Genomic DNA, 13,028 nt, shown 5'->3' with positions numbered 1-13,028 from the left:
GCCTCTTAACTCCTGCACCATGAAGATAATTACCTGGCTGTGACAAAATATGTTTAAAGACAAGTTAGTGTTTTTCAGTGTGCTCAAACCAACAAAATAATTAATATTAATTTATGTTGTTGCAGTTATTTAATCAAATGCTTCCTATCTTCCTTTAGATGCAAGACATCTTTCAGTCTAGATCTTCCTCACCTTCTTCATGCTACACCCTGCTTACCTGTTACTTTCCTCCTATTATGTCCCTCTTTCGGCAGGTTAATGTGACCAGGGAAGATTTGCCCAACGGAGAGCCTGTGTACCTCCACAGCCTAGGAAAAGGTGACTGGTTTGGAGAGAAAGCACTGCAAGGGTAAGATTGTACCTAATAACTCTCCCATTCTCCCAATTCCTACTCATTCTTAAATCTCTCCTCTCAGAATCAGGTGTTTGTCGAGGTGCATCGGTGTTTACTTGTGTCAGACATGGCAACTGAAGACAGGCAGTGTTGTTGAAAATGAGGACTAAGAAGTTGCATCCTTGCTTCTTTTTTTATACTCAAGGCTCTTTGGAATGAGCAAAAGAAAGTCTAAAGTTGCAAATTCTGTTGATGTGTTGCCAAGTATTTTCCTGACTTGCTTCCTGCTTCTTGAGAGAAAATAGTAAGGTGCCCCATTGGTTTTCTTTGTAGTGCTTTGTGTTAAAATTCTAAAATGTATTCCTGTCCTTTCTTTGGCTGCAGTCTGTGATGTATGTGACAGAACAGATTCAATGAGTGCAATGTAGAGAAGCATTAACAACTCCTGGAGTCGGCTGGGTTTCCTCACTTACAGCAGAAAGTCCATGCTCTGCTGGGCCTTTTGAAGGTGGAGTGAATGTTAGAACAGGCACTGAGAAATAAATGGAACCAGAAACTGTGTCTCCAGAGTTGATATAGGGCTGGTGGATATTATCAGGAGGAGCTGTATTGATGGCTACCTTCAAAAGTTCGACCGTCATGTCTCCAGTCTTATATATGTGCTCAGGTTCTCGTTCTGACTGTATCAGCCTGAGTTGCGTAAGCTGCTGCAAAACTATGAACTCAGTGCTGTTACAGGTGGGAAACAACATTTTCTCACCAGCCACTTTGGGTTCAAGATTAATTTTCATCTTCACCAATTTTCAACATCTTATTTCATATACACAAATAGTCATTTGATAATCAATACTTGTAACAGTTTCTTTAATTTGGTATTTATGGATAAATAATTGATATCATGGAGTAATCATAAAGATGCTTAAATGTCATGTATTATCACTAAGTACTGATTACTGATATTACAAATTCTACTCTGATTTCCCATTTGGGCCAGTTGACTTGTATAATATATAACAGATTATGATCTCTAATTCAACTAAACTAACTCATTGCTTTCCTGCTTGTAAATATTAGATTCAGATAACCACATTTGCTAATATTAGGCACGGACAGATTAAAATTTTCTTTAAATCCTTGATTGTAAAAATATGTACAAAAAGATCAAAACTGCCAAGTAGAAATTGATCATGGCCCAAAATGACCAGCAACCTGCTGAGAAACAAAACATTGGCTCATTGCTATCATCCAAAAACTATCCAGTGACATACTTCTAAAAAAAAAAATGACACATTTAGCTTTAGATTTATTTTCTAGCTCTTATTGAGAAAGCTGGTTGATTTCTGGCCTCTATACACTACATATGGTGTGGCACATCACTGTTCAGTTCTTCCATAATGTACAATGGAATATGGAGAAGTCAAACTTCAGCTTGGGTTTATTGCTGCCCCTGACCAGACATTGAAACAAATGAACAACATTTTCCTGTTGTAATAGTAAACCAGCTACTGCGGGCTGTGGGTTAATCACATTTCCTGTGTGAAGTGAGCTTCACTGGCCTAAAGGAAGTGACACAGTTGTCATCAAGATAGAGCTGAAGTCATGAAGAATGAGTTGAGAAGTTTGGCATGTACATTCCCAGAGCTCTAGTCATCATATTTTTAGCCTGTGTATAAAAAGTTTGGAAGACATGACTTCTGGAGTCGTAATGTAAACTAATAGTTTATATTACAATCATTTATGCAATGGTCTCTAAGCAGGATCATTACATAAACCCCTATTCACCTGAAGCATTCCAGAATGCAATGCATTGTCCAGTTCCCTTTTAGGCAAACCACACACTACCCATTAGCTGTGCTGGGATGTTTGCTAAGTAGGCTAAAACTAGTCTATCACAATGCTTGATGACCCCAAACAATAGAGTACATGGTCTGTAATCATTCGGTCTATTGATAAGACCACAATAATGGTAAAACATTTGAAGCAGGAAGGGACATCACTCAACTCTAAATATTAATTATCGATCTTTATGAGGACTGGGGTCAGATGGTCTTTTGGTTTTGCAGGAAGGGAGACTCCTTCTAGGCTTTGGGATTTCCTGATTTGTTTTCTCCTGAGAAAGAACCGACTTAAAGTATATCCTGTTAATTTATCATAAATGTTATCTGAGTGTATGGAAGTGAAAGAAGGGGAATCACCAGAGATGTGTTGGTGACTGCTGCTTTTGGTTCGGCTAGGATGAGGGATGTGAATATTTGTATTAGCATTTTTCATTTTATTATCATCAATAGACTCCAATTTTTTTACATGTTATTTTTGCTGCAACTCTCTTCATTTGACACCTGTAATAAACTGCCAAATGTTTTTTTTTTATTATTATTATTATTGTCTAGCCAGGCACACTTTTCTTTACACTGTTAATAGATGGTGTATGTTTTATATCATCCATTTTAAAATGTTCTTATATTTCATAAACTGTCAGACAAACAAAAAAATAGCCTTCTGCTTTATTGATTGAGAGATACATCGGGGGAAATCCTAAAATCCAGTACAGCAAAGGCTGATATCATAAAGATGGAGTGAGATTTGGTTTGAGTCCAGCAACAACTGACATTTCTCACTTGCACTTTGTAAAAGAAGAGTGCATAACAGCCTCATAACACTCAGCCAGAGATTATAATGGTGTTAAATCTGGTCTAAGAATCTTCATCTGCTAATCAACTCAATGAGATGCAACAACAGTGACGCACAGAGAAGGCTTTAGTCATTGATGTAAAATCAAGTGCCGTTGACTGCCTCAATGAAAGTTGACATTGAAAATCTTTGATGTAATATGTTGTGTTTTAGAGAATTGTTGATCAAGGGTTTACTGCTGCTGCCGGTTTTGTTCAACTTTGACCTGTCGATGCAGACTTCAGCCAGTTCAGATTTCTCTTAAAGAACTATGGTTAAAGCAACATTTTTCTCTGACGTTCATGCTGTAAGTGGCATTTGGCTTTTGAATCGTGTTTGTAAAAATTGAGTTTGCTTCGAGTTCGAGGTGAGCTCCGCAAATTGAAGTACGCCAGAGTATGTGGGAGCCTTTAAACGAATATGGTAAACTTTTGTAAATGATTAAGAAAACAATTGTGTCTAAACGACAGCACAACAGAAAGCGATGTGGTAGGTAAGGTTGCTCACATTTTGAAATCCAGCTTGTTCCTTTACAGACAGATGTTGAAAACCCAGGATGAGTTTATGTTGTTATGCCTTTCTGTTATCTGCTTAAGTTTCAAAACACAATCTTAATGAGCAACAACTTTGCCAACAACACATTCTTTTTCATTTTTCTTAAAGCTATTTTGCTTCTTTATGCTTAATTTTCAAACTCATTGCTGACATTGATCATTTTTACATCAGTAAAAACCAGCCACACCAAGTTATCTAATTAGCATGACCTCACTTAGGTATGGTGTGTTTACTAACAGCAAAAAAGGACTATTGATGTTCATAGTAAATAATTTATATTTCTTTATTTTTGTTTGTACTTAATACAAACAGAAAACATAGGATCATGTAATCCAATAGGTTTTGTGTCTGACTATCAAATGACGTGCTCCCATTTCAAGACAAATTTTATTTAGACAATCTTTTCTCTTTTTTCTCACTTCCTTTTTTCATTGCCAGCAAATACATCTTCATGCTGTCCTTGACTACTGTAATAAATTGTTTCTCTCTTTGTGTATCTGTAATGGACATTTCTACAAAATATTTCACTATTATTGCTCCTAATAAAAGGTAGCATTATGTATCTGTGAGAAAAATGCATCAAATATTTAGATATAAAGCAAGACATCCAACATTCCACAATAAGATCTGTTATATAAATGAAAATATTCTCATACGTTGTTTAACATTTGGTTTATTTCAGCATTCAGACACCAGAGAACAACTCCCTGTTAAAAAAATAACAAAATTCAGATTCTGGTATTGAAGACCTTTGTCCAGGGCTAGGAGTGGTGTTACCCTTCTCCAGTTTGTTTAATGCTGTTATGACGTTGCTTCTCTGTGTTTAAAGTTTTACCCAAACATAGATTGTGAAGGCAGAGTGCAATCTAAAGTTTTTATCTGCAATTAGTCAGACAGAATCATAAGATATGCACTCATGGAAATAGCCTCCATTATAAAAATAAATGCACATGTCGCCATCTGGTGGCCACTGAATGCAGGATCTGTAGCCAATCAGGTTTCAAACATTCATGTTGTCTTTAAAACATAAAAACCTTACGACAAACCTGAAGCAGGATTATGAGAAGGAGGAAAGATTTTCAATTTATGTGTTGGTAAAACACACGAGTGTTTAATTTCACAGGGAGTCCTGGAGATATTGAAAGTAATGAGCTGGCAACAGCTGGAGCTACACAGATGGCTAGTCTTTCCCCATATGTTAAAAACTAATGACTGCAGGATATAAAGTAGGCTGATTATTAAAATGCATGCGAGTCAGAGGAAACATGATCTGGTGCAAGTGGAAGTATTATGTTAAAAATAAAAATGTGATCTTTATACATTAATGACTTGTAATATGTGCTGTTTGATAAGAACATAGCAAAGTGGCTGTCAAAAAGGTGGAAATCTTGAATTAGTCGACCCTAATGTAGAACAAAAAATGAGAATCTCTACAAAACAACTGATGGTAAATGAGAATCAGATGACTGCAATCAGCAACCAAAATCAAGTGCGAGGGAGGGACAGAAAGCAAGACAAATGTCAGACAGGCAGAGGGAGCAACACAAATATGCAAACCAAATGAGAAAAATTAAGCCAAGGCAATGCTAAGTCAGTGTCATCTTACCACATCTTATGTAAATTTAGATATTTGCTGCAACTGCTTTTGTGTACATTTTAAATAAATGCATATGACAAAACATAAGTACTGCAGTCAAAATGATATATTTACATAGACTGTATTAAAATAAGCCATTCTCCACTCCCTGTTTAGATCTGTTAGGATTAAGAAAATCAATGGAAAATAACATTTTTAAAGATTTTTTTAAAATCAGAAATGTTAATATATTTCCTTAGTATTTGGTAGTTTTGTTTTGGATTGTATGACTTGGGTAACACATTTAGGGAATCCTTCCAAAGGTATCTCAGAATAGTTTGCTGGAATTTTGACTAATTTCCTGCTTCAAGAATGATTTTTTTCTGATCGACAGTGTTACAGTCTGTTAATGTACAATAATTACTTAATGCAAAAACGTTTTGCTGACTTTGAGGGTTTTCTGGTTTTAATAATCTCCTCCTCAATATTCCTCAAGAAAACAAAATCTGTCATGATTATATGGATCAGCTGCTTTTGTAAGGTCAGACATTTTGGATTTTTCTTAGGGGTTTCCATCAAACAAGTACAGCATGTGGAAACAGTAAGTCTTATTCTATTCAGTTTATATGATGAGTGGTGTGTGATCCAAACTGGATCACAATCCACATTGCTGCATTTAATTAATCTTACTTCACTTGTTTCCTCATTTCAATCCCACTCTAACATGAGTGTTATCTCCAGTAACCTTAATTTTCCTTGACCAAATGTAGAGAAATGCACTGATAAATATTGTTGGTCATTCCCTTACGGCGGTAGATGGGGCATCTCAAAGCATTTCTGCTTAAGGCCAAAAACTGGACAGCAATGGTCCTGGCTCCACTCCACTGGACCATTTTTGCAGTTTGATAGCATAGCTATATATGATTATCGAGCGGCACAAAAATGCCACTAAATGCATTTGGATAATGTGTTCTCCAAGATATAATAATACTATTAAAAACACAGTGTGGATATGACCTCTAGGAGCTAAAGGTGAGCACACAGTGCTAACATAACCAGAAGACACAATGCTTCTGCTATAAAAACAATGGCCAGGACGTCCTATGAGCATTCAATAAACTCATGTCTAAAATAAAAGGTTTTTGTCATTTTAGTTTTATTTGCAACTTACCCTTATGCTGCGTCCATCGGTTCCATAGACAGAAGAATCTCAGCCCTCAATCCGAGTCAAGTCTTTCAGCAAGTACTTCTTGATACTGTGGAGATTGCTGAAATATTCATCCGTGAAGTGCTTTACTCAAAAAAGAGAACTTTCCCTATTTCTGTACTTCAGAGACGTCCAAGTACACAACGTAATGTATTTAAGGGCTAATATGTAGCCTTAAATACATACAGTATATGTTTTATAAGAATATTATATCAGGCCAATTTTTTAAAATCAATGCTTAATTATAATTTATTACCTGCTTAAATGTTTCTTTTTAAATGTTCTTCATCTGAGAAATGAGCCTCATCAGAATTAATATTTAATTCAATTTAACTGAATATGACGTGAAGAGGAAGTGTTTTTTTCTATCCCAACATCTCCTTCATATTGTGTTCATCTGAGTATCATAAACTTATTTTGTAACTGAGCGTCTTGAATAAGATAAGCTCATTCAACTCCACCTTTGATAGATAAACATGTCTTGGAAATTCAAATGCTAGAGATTCTGGCCGTCTGTGCAACAAGCTTTTGATCAGAAGGCTCTTCCAAAGGGTCATCCTTGTAATTGTGAGTTCTAGTTGTGTTCTCGCTCATGAAACTCAATAGCCCCTATTCACCAGCTTTTCTGTCTTTCTGAAGATTTGGTCTTTGATCTATGAGAACAACATATTTACAAGTCAAAGTCTATTCTCCTGCTATGTATATAATCAGCTGAAACTCTTGTGAGGGCTGGTGTGAGGAAACAGTAGAAGACATAATAGATTACACACTCTCTCTTCAGAATGTCTATGTATAACCCTGAACGAACATCACTGTAGATATTTATGTATACATCCCAGTAGATGCATGTTCCAGGAAATGAAATGCATCCACTTTGGTGTGCTGTTTTGAAATAGCTTACAGCTTCTACAGGAAGAAGAGTAAAATGTTGGCTTCACAATATGTGACAATACTTCAAACAATCTCTGACCTTAAAACATCCACTGAGTAAATACTGTCTATGTCTGCTGATCTCAGTGACAGAATATCAGATTACATTCAGAGACCAACAACAGCGATCTCATTAATTATTACCGTCAGCCAGGGTTAGTGTTGGTATGTTGCCTCTGTCAGCCAAGTTATTATTTTTTTATTCAAACACTCTTTTATGTCACAATAACATATTTTGCAGCTTTTGCATTCATGACCAATCTATCTGTAATCAAAAAATAAAAGAAGCTGGAAGTTAGATTTACAGACTATCGAGTAGATACTTCTTTTCTTTTAGCTTTCTAAAGTCTGATCATTTCTTTCTGGTTTATGCATATTAGGAATATCATTTTGCAGTTTACCTTGGTATAATGAAAGACAGCAGGCACAGATCTTTTTAGCTGCTGTATTAATATTTTTTTCTTCCCAGAACCTGCTAGTAGAGGTACTGCTATTGTGCTGTACCAAAATATTAGGCGGAATTTGAGTGTTTTCTTTTTTTTTTTTTTTTTTTTTTTTGCAGTCGTGTTGCGCAAGTACAATTTTGCTAACGTTTCCTAATATGGGTTTTGGTTGCAGCACAAAATGCATTGATCAAAGATGTTAGCACAGCTGTATAGAATTATCTCATTCCTTTCACTCCAACTCTTCCCATCTTATAAATCACATTCCTATCTTCTGCTGTTCATGCTTTATATTTACATTCCTGTTTTATGTCCTTGTATGTAATCCCTGGTTGTTAAACATTTGTCTAAAACATACCAAATATTTTTTAACTCCTGTAGACATTTGCTTACATAGCTGTTGTTTGCAGCGCATGCCTCTGCAACATGATAACACACACTGCACAGGAATGTTTACTGTATGACACTAACATTGGAATTATATTCAGAAATCTGCAGTTCAGTTTGGAATCGGCCTATAAATGCTTTTTCTGCTGAAATACAGTTTTGAACAGGGAGTGAGTCATTAATGTTTTCATCTAATGTTGGAATCTAATAAAAGATTTGAAATAAACAGCTTTGAACTCGACATATTTAGAGTTATTTCTGTATGCCAGAAAAAAGGTTTTATTTATGCAGAATGTGATTTTTACAAGGGGCGTAATGGTTCAAAAACATGTACCTTTTAATTTTAGGTAGGACTCTTCCATTTTTGCATACGTGTACTGAGCGAATCAAAGATGTTAGCACAGCTAACATCTTTGATTAACAGCATTGTTTAAAGTTATACATATGCAGAATGTTAACATGCATAAAGTGCATAAAGCTACAATCCACAGTGCAACTTTAAAATACAATACAAAACAAGATGACCTCCCAGATGCGACTAAAATTGAAAGTTTCTTATGTAGCTACAGTGAAAATGAGTAAACAACGAAGGTCTGACTCAAATATTTGTCAGAATGTTGCAGCTCTAATCATTTCTACAGTCACAATTTTTATATTTACAGATTATCTCTATGTAGACATAATTGTTAGAGATAAAATCCAATAATACATAAAAATCTTGTTTTCTACTGGTTTTATTCATTTTGTTTGCAAAAGTACATATTTTGGAAAATAACCACAGATCTTCTTCAATCAACTTATCTTCTTTTTCTTTTTTGCCTCACTTAAGACCAGATATACACTTTCCACTCTACGGTCTGTGTGTGTGTGTGTGTGCACTGTTTTCACAACCCTGGTTTCAGGACAGCAGATCACTTTCCAATTATCATGTTCATTGCAGCCATGTGTGGAAATCCACACCACAAGCTTCTGTATGACTCCAAAGGGCATTTCAGATTCAGCACGCAGCTGTTTTTAACGTACTGGGTTCTTGTACAAATGTGTTCGTCACCTTCCCAGGGCATTTCAATGAACGGGTTCAAAGCCATCGAGGTTGACTTAGACTCAGTAGTGTACAAATGAGTCACGGTGACAGATATTGTTTCGGGATTATATTTCATGAAGAACATTGCCAGCATCACTGCCAGGGCGATCCAGTGTTGTTTTCCTCAGCTGCAGTTGAGCAGCAGGGGACAGGTGTAAAAATCTCCTGGTAATATGAACCTCTCTTGGTCTCCTCAGAATGTTTCATGCCCGCATGAACACAATTTCAAGACAGCCCTATGTGCTACGTTGTTTTGTTCTGTCCCCATGGTTCACTTTCTGAAGACAAGTAATTTGCATAACCAATCGTGGGTGGAACCGTTGCTCATTATGACAAGCAAAAACATGTAAAGTGCGTGGTTGTGCTTGTATGTGAGTGAGTGGTAAATTGAATTTTGTATCAATATGTTGGAATTTCAAAAAAAGGGATTTTACCAGTGGTGGGTTCTATATGAATAGTGGACAAGGTAGATCCTCCATTTATTTCTCCCATTCAGAAATGTAGTTCAGATAATTTAGAAATTGTTAAAGATGCCCTTTGATTTTGCACCAAGTAATTCTATGTGAATCAGACACCAACTTGAGCATAGCCTGCCACCTGCAGTGTATAGTAACATATACACTGTGCACATCACAGAGATATGAATATTCTCATTATCTTAAGAAGCAACCAAAACCTGCAGGGACAAGTGATAAGTAACTTTTTATATTTACGTATTTAGTTTTGTTATTTAATAACTCTCAGGCCATGTTACATTGTTCAGAAAGTTAAATAAAAAAAATAATAAAAAAACGCTAGTTACAGGATGACAGTTTTATCCACTGTTTGCAGCCTTCCCAATTTTGCATTTCCAGTCACCCTTTTTGTTTTTTTCACAGTAATTTAAATTGTGTTACAGGTGAGGAAACTGAGTATTATGCTGAGTATTATGCTGAGTATTATGCTAAGATCATGGATGCAGGTCACAGTAGCTTACCGGGGGGGAATATACCAGAGTAGGCATTATGCTAGCTGGAGAGTGTGCGTGGTCATCTGTTGATATATCTTTTACCCCCTGTCAAAGGCTGCCAACCTCTCCTCTTTCTCTGTTCTTCACTGTCGTCCTCACATTTCAAACTCTGTTCCCCTCACCAGCTGTGACCTTTTTTCAACGGGGTCAGCAGAAAGACTGAGGCCGAGTTTATGTGTGTTTGGGGAGCGAGGGGTGAGGTGTGGGTGGCCGTGCCTATGAGTGTGTTTGGACTAGGGAAAGCAGAGGCAGTAGAGATGGCATGAAGAGGGATTGTCACCTCTGTTCATTGAAATAGGTCGCTCTATCTCTGGGACTTCACAGCAAACAGAGACAATGATTGCCAGTTACTGGTAGCATTTCAGCGAAATTGAATTTGCTCCCACACAATCAGGACCAACATGTGTTCTAGTTTGGATTTGCTGGAAATTAAACCATACCAATGACCTTAAATAAACCATTTTATTTTTCTTCTTTTGGAAAAGATAGGGAATTCTGTTTTCTGCTTATGGGACAATATCTGAATTTCCCCTTTTTTTTGCATTTCTACTCTTTATAACAGAACTGACTGCTCTTCAACTGGACTGAATTTTTTTGATGAAAGACCACAGATGTCTTCTGTTGGAAGGCTCCCTTTGGCTCAGTTCTGCTTCTAACTTAGAACATATTGTTGTGGTTCTTCATGCACTGAAAATATTCCAGAGGGAAAGATGGATTCTTGGAATTCGGACTCGGAAGATTCATGTGACTGGGGCGACTCATCTGAAGAGGAAGATGAACTCGGTGTCAAATATGATAAAGAGTAATGCCAGTCCTGCAGGGATGTGGGATGTCTGTTGCAAATTATGCTTTTATCGCGTGCCACATTAAATTAGAGGGAATATAGCTAAATTGGACAATAATTGTGAACTGTGTCCACTCCCACAGTTGTAACAAAGCTTTTAATGATAAAAACAGAGAACTTTAATAATGACATTGCTGATTTTTATTTGCACCACTGTTTCAAAAAGGCTAATTCTTCTTTCTTTGTTTTATTTTCTCCAGCGAGGACATAAGAACAGCTAACGTCATTGCAGCAGAGGCAGTCACCTGTTTGGTTATCGATCGAGAGTAAGTAGCAACATTTATTTTGTTTTGCACTGTCGGGCACTTAAAAGAAAAGGGAATTAATTGCATCAGAAGCTGGTTCCTAAATTCTGCTGCTACTCCCGCTAAGGTCAAATCATTGCATCCCATAGCCATTTGAGATCCTTTCTGTACCCCTAACATTAAAGGTCCTCATCTTAGCCAAAATGATTTAAGATACATGTCAAGAAACAAAACACAGGTGCAGCTAAAAAAACTTGAATATCATTGAGAAGTTAATTGATTTAATTATATCATTTACAAAGTGGAAGTCATTAGTTGCTGTGATGAATAAAATCATATCAATGTCCTTAAATTTAATGGATCTACATCAAAACTTTTTATGTAAATATATTTACTTTCTTGGTTTGATTAGGTAATACTGGTAATATTTCACATCTTCTGCTAGTAAATGTGTTTGCAAATTAGAAATTTTTTATCTATTTTTGTTTTCCAATACAATTATTTACTAATTTTTTAGTAATGTTGATTTATAATACATCTGCAGCCAAAAATTGTGAACTTGACTGTGTTTTACTTTGCTTTCTTCGGCGATTTCTGTTGCTCTGTAACTGCAAATAGACCTAAAAGGAAGGACATTTTCTAGTGACATTTCAATGACTTAAGACAGGAAAGCTAGACAATCGTAGTTATTTTTAGTTTTACTTCTGCTATGAAAGGAAATAAGGGTGATTTTTTTGTATTATTTGGCCTCTTGATATTGTTCAGAATAGAAAAGCAGAGTAAGTTGGAGTCATCTTACCCAATACATTCAGCTGGCCTCAGAAAACAGGCACATAGTAAGGGAGTCATCCAGCATGGGTGATTGCTGCTGCCTGTCACACTAATGCTTTCACAGCTCACAAAGCCAGACTAATGCCTGTGTCAAACAGCTAGGCCAGTTTTGGTGCAGGATAATTGTTTTTCAATCTTTGTTATTCTGCGCACTTTTATTCATTTTCCGAGCACCCATGGATGCTTTAAAATGAAAGCAGCTCAGCTTAAGTGGCAAAACAAAGATAACAGCGGTAGCTGTGGGAAAGAGACATAATAAAAACAAGTGGCAGGGAGCCGCTGACTCCCTGGAAAGCAAAACTCGATCAGCCAAGTATTTAAGCAAAAGCTTCTCTTAAAAAGAGTCAGGCAACAGGAGGGTTGGTCTTGAGCATCACATGAAAACTGCCTTGTTTAGATGTTTTTTACTATAAACGTTAATAATAATTTAAAGGAAAATCTAAAAGTAACTTGCTATAAGTGTAAGTGTGTCAGATTTATTTTACAAGCATGACAGGACATTCATTTTCCGAGTCAAATCCACTGCTGAATTTATTCTCATAGGATGTTAAAAAATAAATAATTTTTTTCTTTTAGCTACATTTGCATATGTAATCTTTATAAACAAAAAATGTTCAAACTAACAACTGGGACTTTAAACCTCATGATTTATAAATTGCCCAGTGGCTTTCTTATCACTCCACAGAACAGAATATATTTTAATTCTGTAATTTAATCAGTGAAACATTTATGTGCTCTCTACTTTTGGTCTTAAACTTCCCACTCACTCACCATCTGCTGTCGCAGGGGTTTCTTTTTACTTCTGTGGCATAGATGAGCCTTCCCTGCTGTGATTTTTTTTTTTTTAGAGGATCGTCTCTAAAAGCAGGCTAATGAATTTTTAATAGTAACTGGCAGTATTTTTTATGGCTGT

General features: G+C 36.2%; 1 protein-coding gene across 3 annotated transcripts in view; it reads left to right on the top strand.

Annotated features, from left to right (window-relative positions):
• Positions 1 to 13,028, top strand: part of LOC102235247 (cGMP-dependent protein kinase 1) — a 93,366-nt gene that overhangs the window by 68,292 nt on the left and 12,046 nt on the right. For 2 of the 3 annotated variants that reach the window (XM_023327931.1, XM_023327930.1), the window contains exons 7-8: positions 255 to 349; positions 11,240 to 11,305. In XM_023327931.1, coding sequence (XP_023183699.1) covers positions 255 to 349; positions 11,240 to 11,305 — 161 coding nt within the window. Of the gene's footprint in view, positions 1 to 254; positions 350 to 10,490; positions 10,998 to 11,239; positions 11,306 to 13,028 lie in introns of those variants that run through there. The other variant, XM_023327932.1, reaches the window with a different exon arrangement.

This window comes from Xiphophorus maculatus, chromosome 22 (genome assembly GCF_002775205.1).
Source record: "Xiphophorus maculatus strain JP 163 A chromosome 22, X_maculatus-5.0-male, whole genome shotgun sequence".
NCBI lineage: Eukaryota > Metazoa > Chordata > Actinopteri > Cyprinodontiformes > Poeciliidae > Xiphophorus > Xiphophorus maculatus.
Note: the sequence above shows the minus strand (reverse complement) of the source record. Positions and strands in the feature narration are given on the sequence as shown.